This window comes from Archocentrus centrarchus, unplaced genomic scaffold (assembly GCF_007364275.1).
Source record: "Archocentrus centrarchus isolate MPI-CPG fArcCen1 unplaced genomic scaffold, fArcCen1 scaffold_96_ctg1, whole genome shotgun sequence".
Lineage (NCBI taxonomy): Eukaryota > Metazoa > Chordata > Actinopteri > Cichliformes > Cichlidae > Archocentrus > Archocentrus centrarchus.
This window is the reverse complement of record NW_022060305.1, coordinates 209,425-231,243: the sequence shown is the minus strand read 5'-3', so window position 1 is coordinate 231,243 and position 21,819 is coordinate 209,425. Positions and strand designations below refer to the sequence as shown.

The window sequence follows — 21,819 nt, the reverse complement described above, 5'->3', positions numbered from 1 at the left end:
CTACTCTTCACCCTCTACACACATGACTGCACCTCCATACATGCCAGTAACTGCATCATTAAGTTTGCGGATGACACCACTGTGGTGGGGCTCATATCAGGCGGGGATGAGTCAGCATACCGGGACGAGGTGCAGCGGCTGTCAAGGTGGTGCAGTGAGAATAACTTGATCCTGAACACCACTAAGACAAAGGAGATGGTAGTAGACTTTAGGAGGACAACACATGTCATTCAACCTCTGTTCATCGAGGGGGATGAAGTGGAGCTGGTTTCAGATTTTAGGTTCCTGGGAGTACATCTGCAGGATGATTTGACCTGGAGTATCAATACGACCAGCATTGTCAGGAAGGCCCAACAGAGACTGCATTTCCTGAGGGTTCTTAGGAGCAACCATCTGACCCAGAATCTGCTGGTGTCCTTCTACTGTTGCTGTGTAGAGAGCATCCTGACCTACTGTCTGTGCGTGTGGTTCAACAGCTGCACAGCAGCAGACAGGAAAACACTCCAGCGAATCATCAACACGGCTCAAAAGATCATAGGCTGTCCCCTGCCCTCCCTCCAGGAACTGTTCAATGCCCGCTGCCAGAGGAGGGCACAGAACATCCTCCAGGACCCCTCACACCCTGGACACTCCTTGTTTCAGCTACTGCCATCAGGCAGACGTTTCAGGACAATGAAGGCCAGAACAAACAGACTGAGGAACAGCTTTTATGCCAGGGCTATCATTGAACTGAACTCTGTGTGGTTTGGACAGTGATGTGGGGTGGTAGTGCTGACTGTGTGCGTGCGTTGGTGTGTATTGGGGCTAGATTCGTCTGTTAATTTACTATTGTGCACTGTATTTTAGTAATCATTTTTATCACTCATATTTTTATTATTTTAGTATTTATTGTCTGAGGCACCTAGAAAGGAATGCATTTTAAATTTCGTTGTGCAACTTCTGTGTACAATGACAATAAAGATTCTGATTCTGATTCTGATTCTGATTTATACTAGGCACAGTGGGGGGCTGCGTGTGTGTGTGTGAGTGGCATGTCTTTGCATTTCAGCACTCACTCAGCAGTCTGTCTGCACTGTCGGAACATACCTGGCACTGCCAGGGTATGTCCCTGGTACATTTGCCACATGTGTATTTGTAGCAGTCAACACATCTCACAGTTGCACAATTGTTCGTGCATCGATGGTTGACCTGACACTTCGCCCTTTTGCCTGGGCTGGGTGTGGAAGGTTGTTGCCGAAGCAGTTTCTCCTTGTGTGCCTTCTTCTCACTCACATGAGAGTTACCCAACTCTTTTGCAAGCTCAACCAGGAAGTCCACCCGTCTCTCCTGCACCCCAATGCATGCCTGATAAAGCACATGTGCATTCAGTGCTGCCATGTCAATCATGTTGTAGAACACGGCAACTGGCCATCTCCGTGTTCCTGCACGCACGCTGTACTCCCGCACCATTTGGTCCATCACATCCACACCGCACTTTGTTTTGTTGTATTGTGTGACCGTGTTTGGCTTCTTTTTGGTGGTATCCTCAGTCTCAACCACGCTGTGCATGCTGCTGAGAACGTAAACGGCCTTCTTCCGTTTGGGCGCATACACTGTCAGCATGGCACCAGTGGTTGAAAACACCTGAGTGGTGAATTCAGTGCGATCCATCTGTCTAGCGGATTGAGGAATTTCCCGGCGACTCTTGTTGACTGTGCCGAGGATAGTGGTTTTCCGGCTACGCAGTCGTTGTGCAAGTGACAGTGATGTAAAGAAATTGTCCGTGGTTACAGTTCTGCCCTTGTCAATGAACGGTTCCATCAGCCTCATCACTACAGTCTCGGACAGTCTCTCCCCGCTGGGACGACTGGGGTCCTTGCCAAGATATGGGAAGACATTACAGATGTACTTTGATTTCAATTCAATTCAATTCAATTCAATTTTATTTATATAGCGCCAAATCACAACAAACTGTCGCCTCAAGTCGCAAGCCACCCAAAACTTGATGCCAAACTTGTCCGGTTTTGTTGCAATGTATTGCAGGAAACAGCAGCGAGTCTTTGATGGGAAAAGCTGTTCATCAATAGTGATGTGTCGACCAGGGTTGTAGGATGCGATGCAGTTAGTGACAAACGATCCCCAAACATCGGAGATTGCAGCAAACTTATCGGTCTCTGCTCGCTCACTGCGTGTGAACATGTCATCAAAGCGTAGGTGTCGCATGATGTCTTGGAAGCGGTTTCGGGCCATAGTTGCAATGATCCTTGGGTTTGCCAGGTTTGCTGACCAGCTGTCACGTAGTGATGGAACCTTGGTCACCCCCCGCAAGATAATGACTGAAATAAATGCCATTAGTTCCGGGAGATCCATGAACCAGTCCAGCTGCTCCGTGTGACGTGCATGTTGAGTAGTCCATTCTTGAATGCTACGAAGCATGTCAAGAGTGATAAAACAGAGGAAGCTCTGAAGGCGACTCCGGATACTTCGTCTGGCCTTAGCGCTTGGCTCTCCATCTGTGGCGTACGGTTCTATTGGAGTGAAATGGAGATGTGTCCCCACTTGTTCTTCATGCCACACTGTGCCATCTTTCGCGGTCTCTGTCAGCTCACTCCCCAACCGAGCTCTCTTTTTTGGTAGAGGGAGAGTCTCCTCATCTGCAAGATAAACAATTTCAAATTAACTTTTTGTTTGGTTCTAAATAAAAAATAGTCAGGAAAATAAAATAGGTAGGTTGAGAAATCTAACCTGAAGACAGCTCTGAGTCCGAATCCGGTTGAAGGTCTATGTCTTCTCCATCTGAGTCACAAGGGCTGACATTGCTCAGAATCAGTTCCAATGCCTTCTGAGTGGTGAACCTCTTCTGCATTTTGTTTCTTGTGAACTAAATAGGTGAAGCAGTCACCTATTTATCCTCCACAGCACAAAAGGCTGCATGCAAATTTGCATGTGGAAAGTCTCCCAGATCTGCCCCAGCCCCCCACCCCTCCCCACACTCAGGAGCAGCTTACACTCTTTTGCTTACACTTTTTGCATGACTTTTTTTGAGGTGGATCAACACAATTAATTTGGTTAGTTTATTTCTAAACTGTCATTTTGAACCCACTTATCTTTTTTTAAAAGAAAAACATTACTAATTTCTTTTAGAAAAACCTTTGCATATTTCTTGAAACAGATTGTATGTTTTGCAAACTATATGTACAACCCTCTCTGCAGAGCATTACCTACAGGAGAGTCTACTGTAGAGCTGCCTCCATCAAAGATCCCACCCAACCCCAACATGGACTATTCACACTCCTACCTTTTGGCCTGACGGTACAGAAGAGTGAAATGCTTTTTTGAGGTCGCTCTCCTCCCCCCCTGCTGATTCCTCAGGCAATGGCCACATTTACAATTGAAGGGATGCTAATTGGAGCCATCAGAGTCGTCAGTTTGGACTAAGGGTCTTTTGACCCTCTTTCAGGACTTGAGGGGGGAGGTCGAAATCCTGGGGACTTGTAGTGATAAAACACAAAACATTAAAATTACTTCTGCCACATCACATCCCCTCATACTAAAATCTTCACAGTCCCTGCCACACTCACCACTGAGTGTCAGATAGGGCATCAATTACAGTCTGGTCTCAGCAATTTTCTCATCCTGGAAGAACGTTAAAGCAAAAGGTGTTTGATATAGTCTCATTTCCACATTTATGTAACCTGTTCATCACCTGATTTCATGTCTTATTTAGCATAGCTAGCATAAGGGATCCTCACATCACCGGCTACTCACAGTCAAGGAGTGCTGGCGTCTCACCAAGTGTAGCCTGGGCTCCATGCTTCTCCTCAAGCACTGCTGCCCAGCAACAACCCAAGATCCTAAACCAAACACTCCCTGAGGCTCAACTCCTTTGATGACGTCCCCATGATTGGACATTACCTAAATACTTCTGTGCCAAATGAAACTCTTCCCCACACATCCCTTTCTCACAGACTTCAACCAGGGAAAACAGCAACCATTACATTCCATCATCTTCATCTTTAAGTCTTTCCAACAGGGCATTTAATCTAAATGCATGGTTAGCACCAGGAACACAGATACTACAATCTTAGCTAACCTCCTTGGCTACCCCCAGCTGCTCTGGAAACTGATCCTGCTGACAACGCCATTTGTTACGTGGAAGAGGGGGCGGTTCATTCAAACCAGGCAGAGGGCAGCTTAAAAACAACAAAAAAACAACAACAACAAAAAAAAAGTGGGAGGCAACCAAGGAGTAAGTAAAAAACATGCATTTATTAAAAACAAAAATAAAATTAAATCAGGGCAAGCTTGGAATCCAGCAAATCATTTAGTTTTATTTATCATTTTAAGCCATATGGATTATAGCTGTGGACTTCTTAGCTGAGGCCCTTTACCTATTACCTTTTCTCCTATGACCAAATAAGGAAAGGTATTCCAAGACTTCCTGTCTTTGCTGAAAACTGGCTGAAACTGGTTCTAGGCATGGAGCATGGGCAATGTAAACCACGTGTTGGGGGTACACCTCTGTGGTATATAAGTTAGGAACTAACATTGTTCTGGGAGAGAGACTGAGAGAACAAAGGATTGGCATTCCTCTCCCAAACATCCCGGAACATTTGTTAGACATTGTCTTCTATGTAAATAAAAGTTTATGTTATCACCCTGATAACATAAACCCAATCACCCAATCAACAAAAACGGTAAAAAACACTCATATGTCGACTAAAATGTATGTTTTCTCCTGAGACCTCTCACTATCACTCACTCGCACTTCTGTCAACAATCATTGTTATTCCTGGGACTGCTGTGAAACCATCCATCCATCCAATCACTTCCACTTATCCTGTTCAGGGTCGCGGGGGGAGGGGGCTGGAGCCTATCCCAGCTGACATAGGGCGAGAGGCAGGGTGCACCCTGTACAGGTCGCCAGCCTGTTGCAGGGCCAACACAGAGAGACAGACAACAGCCACACACACACCTTCATCCTCTCATTCACACCTATGGGCAATTTAGAGTAGCCAGTTAATCTAACCCCAGTAAGTGCATGTCTTTGGACTGTGGGAGGAAACCCACGCAGACACGAGGAGAACATGCAAACTCCACACAGAGAGAGAGGCCTGGGCCGAGGTGGAATCAAACCCAGTGCCTGATATTACCATAATGATCCTAATATTGCAGAAAAGCGCAGAGTCTCTGCTTTTCAGAAACCGTTTCAATTGAGTAAATGGTTCAAGAGCTATGGTAATTTAAAAACACACTGAAAAATCCTGTAGCTGACAACTGGTTCCAAATTAAAGGGTTAATCTCTGTCTCTCTTCCACAGCATGTCTTTTGTCCTGTCTCTCTCCCCTCAGCCCAACCCGTCGTGGCAGATGACTGCCCCTCCCTGAGCCTGGTTCTGCCGGTGGCTTTTTCTTGTTCAAAGAAATATCTGAATGTGTGAATGAAACGTACTAACTTAAATAACTTTGTAGAAAGGCACTTTATGAAGTTCAGTCCAAGTTCTGCTCATTTGTATTAGTTTACAGTGCATATCTGCCACATCCATTATGGCGGACACGCTGACGTGTCACAGCAACAGGCCCACTCGCTCAATGTGGCGTCTAGGTATATATGGCTTCCTCGCCTGTCCCTCCTGCACTTTCCTGCTTTGTGTGTCAGATGTTTAGTTCCTCCTCGGTCTCCTTTAGCAGTAACGATACTTGTAACATATGTAGCCTGTTTGTAGCCTTGGAGGCCAGACTCAGTGAATTGGAGGCTCAGCTCCACACCCTGGAAAATCCTTTTCCTGACTTGGGTGTGAGGAGGAAGCGTAGTCCTAAAAAGAAGAGTCAGAGCTCTGTTGAGCCAAGTATTCCTTTCACTTTAACTATTAATGCCTTCATTCATTTCTTCACAAATAAAATTTGAACCATTATAGAAAAAAATTCATAACCATCTCACAGACGTATCTTTATGTTCAGCTACTTTCAGTACTGCTGATATTTATTTATTCTTTCTCTCTGATTGATTTTTCTGTGTTAACTTCAATAGTTACCTCATCCAAACCAGCAACATGTTTATTAGACCCCATTCCTACAAGACTGCTCAAAGAAGTCCTTCCATTAATTAATGCTTCAATCTTAAAAATGATCAATCGATCTTTATTAATGGGCTACGTACCACATGCTTTTATGGTGGTAGTACTTAAACCATTACTTCAGAAGGCATCACTTGACTCAGCTGTCTTAGCTAATTATAGGCCAATCGCCTTAATAGTCCTGAATAATCAGGCCCCATCTTAGCTTAAAGACCTCATAGTACCATATCACCCCAACAGAGCACTTCTCTCTCAGACTGCTGGCTTACTTGTGGTTCCTCAGATACCTAAGAGTAGAATGGGAAGCAGAGCCTTCAGCTTTCAGGCCCCTCTTCTGTGGAACCAGCTCCCAGCTTGGATTCAGGAGACAGACACCCTCTCTATTTTTAAGATTAGGCTTAAAACTGGTACCAAAAAAAGTTTCCAGCTGAGCTAAATGACTTTTATCATATAGCAAAGTGGGTCTTCTTTCCTCTTTAATTTGATATTGTTTATGGCATTTTATCTCAATTTTGTAATTTTATTCTAAGAACAGCAAATGAGCTGCTACACTCTGTGTGAGAGAGGTCATGCTGGAGGACCATGATCATTATTATTATTATTATTATTAAAAAGTCTGTCATGTTTTCCTATCTTTGGTTGTTCTCTGTGTTCTGTTTCTAAAATCACTTTAAGTTGCTTTTCTTGTGTTTCAGACTTTCTAACTGTGGACTCTCAGAGACTCACTGTGAAGTTGTAGCTTCTGCTCTGAAGTCCACCCCCTCCCATCTGACAGATCTGGACCTGAGTAAAAACAAGCTGCAGGGTTCAGGAGTGAAGCTGTTGTCTGCTGGATTAAAGAGTCCAAACTGTAAACTGGAGACTCTGAGGTGAGTTCACTGACTGTTGCTGATTAACAGAGTTATGAAAAATGGAGATACAGAGTTTTTAGGTTACAACAAATGCTCTGAGCTGATAGAAAAAGGATCACAAAGAGTTTAAACTACAGAGCAGAGACACGTGTGCTCATTAACACGATCATATCCTTTTCTTTAATAAAAACAGATCAAAACCATAACCATTAATTCATCTGATCTCAGCTCTGACCACGTCTTATTTTCACTTACATGTTGGGAATTATTCAGAGTGAAGCCTCGTTTCAATAAGGAGATAAGAGTCAGGAGTAAAACCAAAACTTACTGCAGTAATTCGAGCCTGTGTAATCAAACTATGTTGGCCGTTACACTCCAGTGAGTACTGAGCTCATAGAGCTGTATGCTGAACTCTAAGTAGAACTATATGCTGTACTTACCTCAGTGTACCTGTTGAAGTGAGAGGTTGGCAGCAGAATCAGGTGTGATGTATGAAGCCTCAGCAGCAGTAGGCCAGCAGCCCCGTTGTTAAAGAGAGGAGAATGATTCTCTGTGGAGCTTCTGAAGCAGCAGCAGCTTTCTAAAGGAGCGGCCCGAGTACTGCTGAGGGCTTAGACTCCATCTGAGCAGCACTCACACTTCAGTCTAAAGGACTGAATCAGCTGCAGCCTCTACCAAACCCTGTAAAATGTCTCTTTTCTCACATTTGATAATTTCAATGTGAACAGTTGCACATTTGTCCACACCCAAAGCTGCTCACAAAAACACAATGCATTTGTCCTTAAAGCTAACAAACACTGAATGCATTCCTGACCTCACAAACCTGTGGAAAGCATTTTTGAAATATTGGAAACTCACAGCAGCTCGCAGCCTTGCAGACAGAGAATATTAAATGTAGTGTATGTTTGTGAGTGCAGAAAGGAGGACAGGACCCCTGAGGCCTGGACTATGAAGCCACTTCAACATACCCAGGATATCTCTCTGATATCTGGATTCACTTATCCTAACATTGGCAATCAGGATAAGCAGTCACACCAAGCTGGTAATCAGCTGGCTAAGTTAACCCAGGGTTTCCCCTGCGTGGAAGATGATGCTCTACTATGGGAAAAATTTGAAGACGTTACACACACAGTACGACTGAAAGCAACACAGCTACTGCAGACAAAGCAGTGCTTTGAGTGTGTGTGAGAGGAAACGCTCTGCAGAGTAACATAATATTAAAAGTGTGCACTTTAAACACTTTGTCCAGTAAGTCTGGAAAAGACCTGCTTTATTATTGAAGATGAAGCTAAATGAAGACAGGAAAGAAAGCGTTAACAGACTCATCAATATCACAACTCTATCACTGAGACATGGGAGAATCTGATGGATTATAATTATTTCATCAAAGTTTCAAATCTGATTTTAGTTTTGATTCTTCAGCTGCAGCCTCTGTAGTGTTTAACGGTCTGAGAAAATAAAACCAGAATTCGAATGTAGGCTTGGACTACATGCAAAGCTGATCAGAGGTCAGCAAATACAGTGTAGGAGTCCTGTTTTAGGATCATTAATTATTGCTTATAAAACAATCAAACTGCTTGCAAATACTCAATGAACAAAGTTTCATCTAAGAATCTACTGATGCTCATCAGGGAAACACAAAGACTTTAGACCCTCCTACTGTCTGCACACAGAGCTCTGAGACATCTTTCAGGAATGGTGGCGCTATTTTCCAGAGAGCGGATTGGTCAGTAACCTGCTGTGGAGCAAATTAGGTTGACAGCATATGTTACCATGGCAATAACCCTCTGTAAGAAGTGAGCCACCTTCATAGTGCAGAAAACCCAGGGTCAACCCTGAAGTTACCTGGATAGGAGGGAATCCTGCTTCGTAATGCCGCCTCTGGAGTCTCCGTGTTGATGGTGGCGGTGGAGCAGATGGAGACGTGGTTGCTCGGCAGGTTGGAGCAGTGGATCAGAGTGAACTGAGCCCACCAAAAGCTAAAAATGTCCCTTTGTTCAGCCGGAGGAAAAAGCAGCACAGAAACTATGAATACAGTTTCTAATGTGTGATTGGATGGTCAGCCTACAGCCCCACACACACACACACACACACACACACACACACACACACACACACACACACACACACACACACACACACACACACACACACACACACACACACACACACAGAGTTGTAACCTGCTCTATCATGTGCAGCTGAGCCAGTTTAGTTTTTCTGCTAGTTTTATTTTTCTGTGTAGTTCTCACTGACCTGTTGTAGCAGCTTTTGTGGTTGGATGTGTTGTGATACACAGAGATACAGAGATGGCACCGTCTGAACAGGGACTCAAACCAGCAACCTGCAGGTCACTAGTCGGCTGCTCAAACCTCCAGTCTTCATCTCAACAAAGTCGCCCACCAATAATTTTTAGCTGCCCACCCAAACATAGCAGTCTAGATCCGGCCCTGCTTGGATGAGGCTCTCTGAGGACGGCTGTTGCACAAATGAGTGTGAAAGGCAGAATGACAGAATGACTCTGAGTTTGAAAGGACAGGAAACAGGAAGTGATGCGCTCACAAAGGCGGGTAAGATTATTGGAACAGCTGATGAGGACAGAATTGAGTTTGATGGTATGGGAAAGTGGAAATGATGGAAATAAGAGAGAAGCAGCCCAATGACAGGAATGCAGGTCAGCAGGTAGATCTTCATGATTGAACTGAGCCAAAAACTTCATCTGGATGCTGTGTGTAGAAAGCTGACATGATTATGATTCACAGTATCAGAAGGACAAATTCATGCTCCTCATTGATAGAAAAGCTCATTGATTAGGTCATAATCATGCTGAGCTGCACATTTAAAACCTGAACACATCTGATTGATCATCAATGATTTGATCTCTTTGTTTTATTCTTTGTTCAGCTTGAGGATCTGCAGCCTGTCAGAGATCAGCTGTGTGTCTCTGAGCTCAGCTCTGAAGTCCAACCCCTCCCATCTGAGAGAGCTGGACCTGAGTTTCAACAAGCTGCAGGATTCAGGAGTGAAGCAGCTGTGTGGTTTTCTGGAGAGTCCAGAATGTAGACTGCAGACTCTGAGGTCAGTTCACTGACTGTGTTTCTATTCTCTGTCTTATCTGCTTATTTACCAAGTGAACCTCATTTGTCTTCAGACATAACTTCCCTTCAACATGGAAATTTCTTCTTCTTCTTCTTTTTTTCTTGTCTGAAATGAAGTGTGTTTTGATGAAAGGCGAGTGTGTCAGTGATGGTAAATGGACTAGTTCTTATCTAGCACTTTTCTACTCTAACTGAGCACTCAAAGAACTTATACAACTTGTTTGCATTCACCCATTCAATCAATGAAACTAAGCTAAGTGCTTACTGTCTAACATCCACACATTCATACTCCAACACTTGCGTTGGAGTAGGGCTGGGCAATATATCGAGTTTTTAAGATATATCAATATAGTTTCATATGCAATATAAGATGAGACCAAAATTGAACTTTTTGGCCAAAATGCAAAATGCTATGTGTGGCGGAGAATCATGCCAGAGCATCATGCTCTGGGGCTGCTTCTCTTCAGCAGGGACAGGGAAGTTGGTCAGAGTTGATGGGAAGATGGATGGAGGCAAATACAGGGCAATCTTGGAAGAAAACCTGTTGGAGTCTGCAAAAGACTTAAGACAACGACCCTAAACATAAAGCCAGGGCTACAATGGAATGGTTTCAAACCAAACATATTCATGTGTTAGAATGGCCCAGTCAAAGTCCAGACCTAAACCCAATCGAGAATTTGTGGCAAGATCTGAAAACTGCTGTTCACAAACGCTCTCCATCTAATCTGACTGAGCTTGAGCTTTTTTGCAAAGAAGAATGGGCAAAAATTTCAGTCACTAGATGTGCAAAGCTGGTGGAGACATACCCTAAAAGACTTGCAGCTGTAATTGCAGCAAAAGGTGGTTCCACAAAGTATTGACTCAGGGGGGCTCAATACTTTTGCACACCGCACTTTTCAGTTTTTTATTTGTAAAAAATGTTTTGAATCATGTATACTTTTCATTCCACTTCACAATTGTTGTCAAGTTGTCTCAAATTCTGTGCAACTTTCCCCAACTTGAAAAAATGAAGACATCTTCTGGAGTTTAGGATAACTGGGTTTCACTCGGAATTACTTAACACTGACCATCCTCCTTTTTGTTTTCCTTTCTTTTACTTGGAATTTACAAGGGGTAACATGCAGTCACATTCGTAGTGCAGTAAGTTAGGTGAAAAACCTTTAAAGGAAACAAACATATACAAATACAAACAATCAACACAAACCCGTGCACACTTATACGCACATGGCTTAATATAAATAAAAGTACCCCACCAACAATACACATAAACTCCCATAGAAAAGTACTCCCATTAAAAATATGCCCATTTAAAATGACCGCTCTTATCTTCACTATATATAAAATTCACCAGGACATATAACCAACAACCTTGATTGTGACAACTCATAGCCATATTACAAACACTGTTAAAACTGTAACCCGAATCAATTTACAACTGAATATGATGATCACTAGCCCAGCGGAATCTCAGACGCTAAACGCCACATGTAAACAACAACAACCGTCAAAGCACACTCACATGACTATTAGCAGCGCTGCACCTATGAGGCCCACTTCTAACAGAAGCATTGTACGCTCTTACCGGCTGCCTCTCCAATGTTTAGATGTATTTGCACAAATCCTCCGGCGTACTCCACTCTCGTTCTGTTTCAGCTTCCGTGTTAATGTGTTTGAACGGCACGGGGCGGGTCATGTGACATCGATTCAGTTTTCCCTGTCCACTATTTTTTATTTACATTTTACCCTATTATTATTTTTATTTTCCTTTATTATATTTTTTTCTTCTATTCACCTATTACACTTCTCCCTGAAACAAAAGTTAAAAAAATCAGGTTTGACCTCACAATTGTATACCATATTGTGTTGGTCTTTCACATTAAATTCCAGTGAAATATATTTATGTTTGTGGTTGTAATGTAACACAATATAGAAAAGTTCAAGGGGTATGAATAGTTTTGCAAGCCACTGTAGTTTATATCAATATAGTCGTGTTACACTCATACTTGTAGATCCACCAGTTCACCTTTCTTTTCTACCAGTTTGTTTCTGTACAAGTTCATACTGCCCCGCCTCTCTCCCTCACCGCTTCACCCGTAAAGTTCAGTGTGAGTGCAGTAGATTAACAACACCTACATGTGGTGTTTGACAAAAACAAACTCTTTGAAGGAGTCAAAGGTCAAATCCAGCTGCATCCTGATGTTCTCCAACACCCGAAGCTGCTTCTGTTTTGGAGCTAGCTTGGTTAGATGCTCGCTGATTAGACTTGCAGGGTTTTTTCATCCTCTGTACACAACCGACCTCATGTCCGCATTTATGTTTGTGTAGCTGTGTGTGTTGTGTGTGTTAATTACCTGGTCGTGTGCTGCGGTGCCAGCTGGGACTTTTTTTGGTCCTCGCTCTTTGTGCTCAGTTTTCTGGCTGTAAACATATTTGTCCCTGTTTTTCCACTTCCTTCATTTCCTCACGTCCATTCCGTCAGTTTTAGCAGTCTCCCTCCAGGAATTTGCTGACATTTGTGAGTCCTTATACTGATGCTTTGATTATTATTCCTGATTGTTATTCTCTCACTGATAAAGTAGACGGAAACGCACAAGAACTGAACAGGTTAATCACAGCGTTGCGGCAGCGTGGACCCGCTCTGAACCCCGTCGGTTCAGAGCGACTCTGCCGCTTTCTCGTGCACACGCCTGACGGTGCTCCTAGCTTACACTTGGAGAGCGGAAAACTGATCAATCCACAATAATTTCAGTTAGTTTTTTAAACTCACAATACAGTTTTAGTTAGTTATCATTTTTTCCTTTTAATTGTAGTTTTTATTTATTTCAGTTAATGACAATGTTTTTTCAATTTCAGTTTTCATTATTTCGTTTGTTTTCGTTAACTATAATAACCCTGGTTGGCCCATATGTTGTCAAGCTGATTAACATTTCTTTTTCAACTGGGTCAGTTGCATGCTTTTTAAAACAAGCAGCATTAAGTCCTATTTTGAAAAACCCAAATTTGGACCCTACTGATCTAAGCAACTACAGGCCTATATCAAAATTGCCTTTTCTTGCAAAAGTTGTGGAGAAGGTAGTGGCTGGGCAGCTGACTACTTTCTTGGAAAGTAATAATATCCTTGATATGATTTAGTGTGGTTTTCATAAGATGCACTCTACTGAGACTGCCTTGTTAAAAGTCTGAAATGACATATTGATGGCTGCAGACTCTGGTCAGTACACTGTATTGGTTCTATCAGATTTGTCATCTGCTTTTGACACAGTGGACCACAAAATCCTGTTACACCGATTGCAGAATGAGATAAAAATTTCTGGAACTGTTCTTAAGTGGTTTTCCTTCTATCTGAGCAATAGAACCTTTTCCGTGTTTGCAAATAACGTAATGTCCAAAGTCACTCCCTTCCTGCATGGCGTTCCTCAAGGTTCAGGCCTAGGTCCCATTTTGTTCCTATCATACATCAGCCCCCTTGGTAAGATTATCAGTAGCTTTAATAAGGTGTCTTACCATTTGTATGCTGATGACATTCAACTGTACGGTTCCTTCAGTGATTCTGAATTACACAAGCTTGATGACTTATGTAATTGTGTCTCTTGTATTAAGGACTGGCTAGCTAACAACTGCCTTCAGTTAAATTCTTGTAAGACTGAAACCCTGATCATTGCACCGGAACAAATGGTGTCTTGGATCAAACAACACCTTGGTTCTCTGGGCTCCTCCTCCCAGCCCAGCCTCGGAAACCTTGGTGTTCTGTTTGACCAGTCAATGTCTCTGGACAGACACTCAAGACATCTGGTAAAAAGTTGCTTCTATCATTTGAGGAATATTTCTAAGTTGAGGTCAATTTTATCCGAATCTGACATAGAGATGATTATCACGCTTTTATTTCCTCTTGTTTAGATTATTGTAATTCTCTTTTTTACCTGTTTTAATAAATCTGCTGTAACTCGTCTGCAGTGCTGGCTTTTGACAGGAACCAACAGAAGGGCACACATTACACCCGTTTCATCCTCTCTACATTGGCTACCTGTAAAATTTAGAATTGATTTCAAAATTTTAGTCTTGACTTTCAGAGCTTTTAATGGACAGGCCCCCCAATACATCACCGAAATGTTGACCGCTTTGTCTTCAGGCCGCGCTCTTCGGTCCTCAAGCCAGAACCTCCTGAGGGTACCTAAGACCCGGTTTAAAACCCGGGGTGACCGGTCCTTTCAGGTAGTAGCCCCCAGGCTGTGGAATGCCCTGCCGTTGTCTCTCCGTATGGCCGAATCTGTTGATTCTTTTAAAAAGCAGCTTAAGACACTTTTATTCAGACAAGCTTTTAGTACAAATGATCTTCTTAGAGCCTCTGACAGTGGACTCATCTCTGTTCTTGTCCTGTTGGACCTCAGTGCAGCTTTTGATACTGTTGACCATAACATTTTATTACAGAGATTAGAGCTTGCTAAAGGTATTAAAGGTACTGCACTGCAGTGGTTTGAATCATATTTATCTCATAGACTCCAATTTGTTCATGTAAATGGGGAGTCTTCTTCAGACAGTAAGGTTAATTGTGGAGTTCCACAGGGTTCTGTGCTAGGACCAATTTTATTTACATTATACATGCTTCCCTTAGGCAGTATTATTAGAAAGCACTGCATCAATTTTCATTGTTATGCAGATGATACTCAGCTTTACCTATCAATGAAGCCAGATGACACACATCAATTAGTTAAACTGCAGGAATGTCTTAAAGATATTAAGGCCTGGATGACCTCTAATTTCCTGCTTCTAAATTCAGATAAAACTGAAATTCTTGTTCTCGGCCCCACAAATCTTAGAAACATGGTGTCTAACCAGATACTTACTCTGGATGGCATTACTTTGGCCTCCAGTAACACTGTGAGAAATCTTGGAGTCATTTTTGACCAGGATATGTCCTTCAATGCACATATTAAACAAATATGTAGGACCGCTTTTTTGCATTTGCGCAATATTTCTAAAATTAGAAACATCCTTTCTCAGAGTGATGCTGAAAAGCTCATTCATGCATTTATTACTTCTAGGCTGGATTATTGTAATTCATTATTATCAGGCTGTCCTAAAAGCTTTCTGAAAAGCCTTCAGCTGATCCAAAATGCTGCAGCTAGAGTACTGACAGGGACTAGAAAGAGAGAGCAGATTTCTCCCATATTGGCTTCTCTTCATTGGCTCCCTGTTAAATCTAGAATAGAATTTAAAGTTCTTCTCCTCACATACAAGGTCTTGAATAATCAGGCACCATCTTATCTCAAAGACCTCATAGTACCATACCCCCCCAATAGAGCACTTCGCTCTCAGACTGCTGGCTTACTTGTGGTTCCTAGGATACTTAAGAGTAGAATGGGAGGCAGAGCCTTCAGCTTTCAGGCGCCTCTTCTGTGGAACCAGCTTCCAGCTTGGATTCAGGAGACAGACACCCTCTCTATTTTTAAGATTAGGCTTAAAACTTTCCTTTATGATAAAGCTTATAGTTAGGGCTGGATCAGGTGACCCTGAACCATCCCTTAGTTATGCTGCTATAGGCCTAGTCTGCTGGGGGGTTCACATAATGCACTGTTTCTCATTCACCTTATTTACTTTGTTTATACTCCACTCTGCATTTAATCATTAATTGATATTAATCTCTGGCTCTCTTCCACAGCATGTCTTTCTCTCCCCTCAGCCCAACCGGTCGCGGCAGATGACTGCCCCTCCCTGAGCCTGGTTCTGCTGGAGGTTTCTTCCTGTTAAAAGGGAGTTTTTCCTTTCCACTGTCGCCAAGTGCTTGCTCATAGGGGGTCGTTTTGACTGTTGGGTTTTCTCTGTATTATTGTAGGGTCTTTACCCACAATACAAAGCGCCTTGAGGCGACAGTTTGTTGTGATTTGGCGCTATATAAATAAAATTGAAAATTGAATAGTTAAATCTTGTAATTTGTCTTATCGGCTATTGTTATTTATTTTACTTGCACATTGTAAAGCACTTTGTGAAAGGTGCTATATAAATAAAGTTTTACTTACTTTACTTACTTACAGAGTACTAGATGTACAGGAGTACACACAGGAGGAAGCACTTTCAAGCAAAGTAGACTTCACCAGACTCTTTTTAAAGAATAAGTCAGCCTTTTGCTATTTTGCTCTGTATCTTTTCTTAATAGCACAGCTGAGTCTTTTTTCATAGAGGAAAAAAACATTAATTTATTTGAGGAGCATTATGATTTAAGTATGCCAATAGTTTATTTTTGAGCAATCTCTTATGTACATCTACAGCTGAATGTTAATAAAATGTCTGTGTGATGTTTGAGACATGTAACTTTGACTCAGAAGTGCCTTTTTGTTTATACCTTTTGGGAAGAAAAAATATTGAGATATATATCGTATATGGCCATTCAGCTAAATATTACTTTTGGTCCATATCGCCCAGCCCTACGTTGTACAAAAACTTGGGGTTCAGTATCTTGCCCAGGGATACTTTGGCACGCATCCCAGAGCAGCCAGAAATGTACACGGGCACTGTCAGTTCAGGAAATCACAGACCATAAAAGCAGCTGGCCTCATGCCACAGCTTCCTCCAATCAGCAGTAAGAGCTCTGTAAAAGAAACACAGGCCTTCCTTCCCTCACGTGTCCCTGATCTGTTTTTTATTTTATTTTATTCACAGAGTAAAAATTCAAACCCAACAATTTCATATAGCTATTATTAATGCCCTGCGGATAAATCGCACTACCACTACGTATACTACAAATCCCAAAATGCACTGCAATAGCTGCTAATTATGATTCACAGTATCAGAAGGACAAATTCATGCTCCTCATTTGATAGAAAAGCTCATTGATTAGGTCATAATCATGCTGAGCTGCACATTTAAAACCTGAACACATCTGATTGATCATCAATGATTTGATTTGGCTGCAGTGCTACCTCCTTTTAGATGATTGTTAGATGATTGTTTTATGGTATTTTATGGTACTTGTTTTAAACGTTTTAATTTTTAATTTTCTTATGTTATTTATTGTTCTTAATGTTTTTATTTATTTATTTTTATTTTATTATTTTATTTATTTATTTATATATTTTTATTTTTATTTAGTATAGTCCTTGGGGTTACAGATCTTGTACAGCACTTTGGTCAACGTCGTTGTTTTAAATGTGCTTTATAAATAAACTTGACTTGACTTGACTTGACTTGATCTCTTTGTTTTATTCTTTGTTCAGATTGGAGAGCTGCAGCCTGTCAGAGATCAGCTGTGTGTCTCTGAGCTCAGCTCTGAAGTCCAACCCCTCCCATCTGAGAGAGTTAGACCTGAGTGACAACAAGCTGCAGGATTCAGGAGTGAAGCAGCTGTGTGGTTTTCTGGAGAGTCCAGAATGTAGACTGCAGACTCTGAGGTCAGTTCACTGACTGTGTTTTTATTCTGTCTTATCTGCTTATTTACCAAGTGAACCTCATTTGTCTTAAGACATAACTTCCCTTCAACATGGAAATTTCTTCTTCTTCTTCTTTTTTTCTTGTCTGAAATGAAGTGTTTTTTGATGAAAGGCGAGTGTGTCAGTGATGGTGATAAATGCCTTATTTCAGACACACAGGTCCAGCTCAGAACAAAAACAAAAGTGTAAAAGGCAGCAGAAAGTTGTTTGTGTCCTCATGTTTCCACAAACAAGAACAATATCTGCTGTCACTGTGAGCATGCTCAGTTAAGGCCGTTATGACACATCTTTAGAAGTGCTCCACACATAGACTGTATAAAGAGGAGGACGGCCAGCTCTAAACAGCCATTTTATCAGCATCTGTTCTAGGGATGGACATGATTTTTACAATAATATTCATCAAGTCCTAAACAATCTCCATGTTTTATGCCAAAATTTGTCTAAAAATATGTGTGTGTACATATTTTCCTTGGATGGTAGAATGTAATGCACCATTGCTGCCAGAAGGTGGCAGTCATACACCATTACTGCCAAATGAATGCTTCTAATTTCTGATGAAGCGTCTCATCTGTGTGCAGAAGATCCTCTGAACTCAGATCAGTTTAAAATGAGAAAGTTTACTTGATCCAGAAATATTTCTATTTCTGTTCATTTCAATGTGATTTCACAAACAATGTCTGATCGTTGATATTGATCCTACAGAGCAGCATGTGATTGATCTGTACTGACATGAAAAGATGGATAAATGTTGTGCTGACATTTATATAATGTGTGTTTAAGGCTGACATGATGATGATCCACAAGAACAGAAGCACAAAGTCGCTCTTTTCATTTCAGAGAAAAGTTCATTGATTAGGACACAGTAATGCTGAGCTGCACATTTCACACCTGAACACATCTGAGTGCATCATCACTGATTTTATCTGCATCTTTGATTCTTTTTCAGTTTGTATAAATGCAGTTTGACAAAGATCAGCTGTTCATCTTTGGCTGTAGCTCTGAAGTCCAACCCCTTCCATCTGACAACTCTGTACCTGAATGGAAACGACCTGCAGAGATCAGCTGTGAAGCAGCTGTCTGATCTTGTGGAGAGTCCACACTGTAGTCTAAAGGATCTGTTGTAAGTAGAGGGTTGGAGTGAGTCTGTGCTGCTCTCAGCAGTATTGTACTAAACACAGTTAGTATGAAAGCAAAGATCCAGTGTTTCCTGTAAAGCTGCAGCCTTCTCAGTGGCTGCTTTCCTCAGTGAAGCTGTGAGAGGAGAATGGTGACAGACACACAACAGTCAGCCAATCAGATCAGCCAGAAGCTTGTTGTGATCTTGTGTTTGAGATGATGTGAAGACGACCGCTGTTGTTGTGTTCATGTCGTAGGAAATAAAGCTGGATTCCAGCTCACAGCCTTACATGTATAGCGACAGTGGTCCTCATTCATCACATCTGATCTCACACTGTTTGTTCTCTCATTTCAACACTAAACAGCTGATCAGTTTCTTCTAACAGCTCTGAGATCAGTCTGACTGAAGCCTGCAGATCACTGGCTCTTATTTCAGAGAACCATCATTATATTTAGTAACCATGTGGTCTCTCTACAGAGCAGAACCTCTGTTATAGTCCAGGAGTCACATTTGTGTGTGTGTCCTTGTGCAGTAAATCCATCAGTGACGTGTTTGTGCAGTAATGAAGCGTTCAGGACTCTCAGCAGTTTGTTTCCACTGTGGACTTGAGTGAAATCTGCAGAGGAAACAGAATTGATGCTAAAAGTCTCTGCAGGTCTGTGAGCTTCCAGCTCAGCGTGTTCACTACAACATGTTAACATGAGAGCTGAGAGGAAGCTGGATACACTCCACAGCTGCTCCACTGCTGCTCTTTATACTGGACGTGCTGCATCACTGACTGACAGCTGATGGAGAGTCTCTGGAAACACTCATTAATCACCTCTGCTCCTTCTTCTCTCTACAGCTGGTGTTGATGATCTTTGTCCTGATGAGAGTGAGCAGGACGGTGTGTGTGCTGAGAGAGGATGAGCTGTGTCCTGATGATCCAGAGTCCTCCATCATCCCCGTGTGTTCCTCTGGATCTTCTGATGAACTTTGTGTCTCCATTAAAGGACAAAGAAAAGTTAGCTGTATTTCTGTACAGAAAATAAGTTTGATCATATTTTTTCTTTCTTATTATAATCGTCTGTATGTGATTTGAATAGAACTTGGTTGTTTGTCCAAATGCTGAGGTCTGTAACTTTCTCAATATTGGACCAGTGAACAGTGGAAATGTGTCAGTTATTGCATCTCTCACCTGTCACTCTGGAGAACAACATGAACTAAGTGTGCAACAAGTTTAAGGTCATTAAGTCCAGCTTGGAGAACATTCAAAGAAGATTTGAGGCTTTCATGGTTAATTGGGGCTGAGAGCGTAGAGGTAAGAGCCAGGACATCTTTAATGTGAAGATCTCTGAGAGGAGAGGAAGAGGAAAGGAGGAAGAGAAGGAGGAGTGGGGGGGGGGGGGGGGGGACACAGGCTGAGAGGAAGGGAAGAAGAGGTGGATGGAAAGGAGGAGAGGAGGAGAAGGAGGGCCCCTGTTCTCCATTAGTGTCTGTGAGATAATTTGAAATGGGATCATTTAGAGTATGTTTGTTGTTATTTATCTGATTTATGTTCTATATCAGAGCAGGAGGGCAGCATGGTGGCGTGCTGATTAGCACTGTTGCCTCACAGCAAGAAGGTGCTGGTTTGAATCCACCACCGGGGCCTTTCTGGGTGGAGTTTCCATCTTCTCCCCGTGTTTGTGTGGGTTCTCTCCGCTTTCCTCCCACAGTCCAAAGACATGCAGTCAGTGGGGTTAGGTTACCTGCTGAGTCTAAACTGCCCACAGGTGTGAATGTGTGTGTGAAAGGTTGTCTGTATCTGTGTTGGCCCTGCAACAGGCTGGCGACCTGTTTAGGGTGTACCCCGCCTCTCGCCCTATGACAGCTGGGATAGGCTCCAGCCCCCCTGCAACCCTGAACAGGATAAGCGGAAGCGGATGGATTGATGGATGGATGGATGGATTGATTTATACATAGAACCTGTTCCTTTACAATAGCTAAGACTGTGTGTGTGTGTGTGTGTGTGTGTGTGTGTGTGTGTGTGTGTGTGTGTGTGTGTGTGTGTAGCTGCAGTTCTTCTAATGTCCACTAGAGGCTCCTATTGTGAGCTCATCTGCTCCAAAGGCTGGAGGGAGTTTACAGCAGAGACACTCGGCTGACACTCAGAATTATTGCATATGATTCAGAATAATGAGATATAAATGATTTAAATGCTCAGTGTTGAAATATGGATGTAGCCAGTAAAATGTGAAGAATATGATTAAAATGTGTCCAAAATGTGTGTTTGTGTTCACCTGTACCACACACAGCAGCACAGGGACAAAGTGTTTGCAGTCACTGATCAATTATTTCCCTTATCACTGATTTCCCTTTGTTTTCCTACACGTTACTGATTCAGTTCACCTTTTGTGTCTGACCTTTTTGAACCTGCTGATTTTGTCTGATTTTGCTTGTGAAGCACTTTGAAAATGTATTGTGAAAAATCCTCTGCTAGATTATTGTTACTATCATTATTGTTTTTATGTGTTCATGTCTTGTTTTCAGCTCTGTGCTGAAAAACAATCACAGCTTCTCCCAGTTTAAACAAAGATCTGAGATGTTTCAGGAAAATCAGGAAGTTTATCCTGTTATCTTGGAAACAAAAGAGGAATTTTTCAGGAGGTTTTCTGGAATAATTCAAAAGCCTTTTTTTCTTAATGGAACCACGGCAATGCTGACTTCTGCTTTGGCCTTAAAAACATCATTACTCTATTAAAGCATAAACAATCTAATAATCTTTGTCACATGAAATATTTGTGTTTTGAGACACAACAATTGTGGAGGAGCAAAATAAAGGGATTATTTTTGCTCCAATGGGAAATAACTGACCTTAATCAAGTTCCAATAAGCAGCACAGTAACCACAATAATCAATACTAAAGATCCTTTGAAGCCTTTCTATTTCCAAAACAACAATAACTGAAAGTGTGTGATATGAAAATGCTTCCTGCTGGAGGGAGAGTGGATGTGTGCTGTGTGAACGTCACACTGAAACTTAGAGCCCTGATTTTGAAGGAATGTAGATAAAGGCGGGACAGGAGAAAAGATGTGTGCAAATACAGCTGAAGCTGGAACCACAATGAGATTAGAGAACAAATAATGTTGGCACAACGTTTGCTGTCAAATCTTTGTGTGTCACAGGTCAAAGGTCATCTCTTTAAGTTCTCTTCTCTAAAGAAAAGCGCAGGAAGAACAGCTGAGGCTGAGGGCTGATGGCATCCATCTAAAACCAACAAACCACTTCTCACATTTCAAATCTGGCTCCACAA

General features: G+C 42.1%; 1 protein-coding gene across 1 annotated transcript in view; it reads left to right on the top strand.

Moving 5' to 3' along the window:
- The window catches only part of LOC115778028 (NACHT, LRR and PYD domains-containing protein 12-like), a 44,133-nt gene extending 24,251 nt beyond the window's left edge, over positions 1–19,882 (top strand). The window contains exons 5-9 of the mRNA XM_030726047.1: positions 6,751–6,924; positions 9,811–9,984; positions 17,216–17,389; positions 18,375–18,548; positions 19,390–19,882. Of these exons, the coding sequence (XP_030581907.1) occupies positions 6,751–6,924; positions 9,811–9,984; positions 17,216–17,389; positions 18,375–18,548; positions 19,390–19,399 (706 nt within the window). The 3' untranslated portion in view covers positions 19,400–19,882. The remainder of the gene's footprint in view (positions 1–6,750; positions 6,925–9,810; positions 9,985–17,215; positions 17,390–18,374; positions 18,549–19,389) is intronic.
- The last annotated feature ends 1,937 nt before the right edge of the window (positions 19,883–21,819 follow it).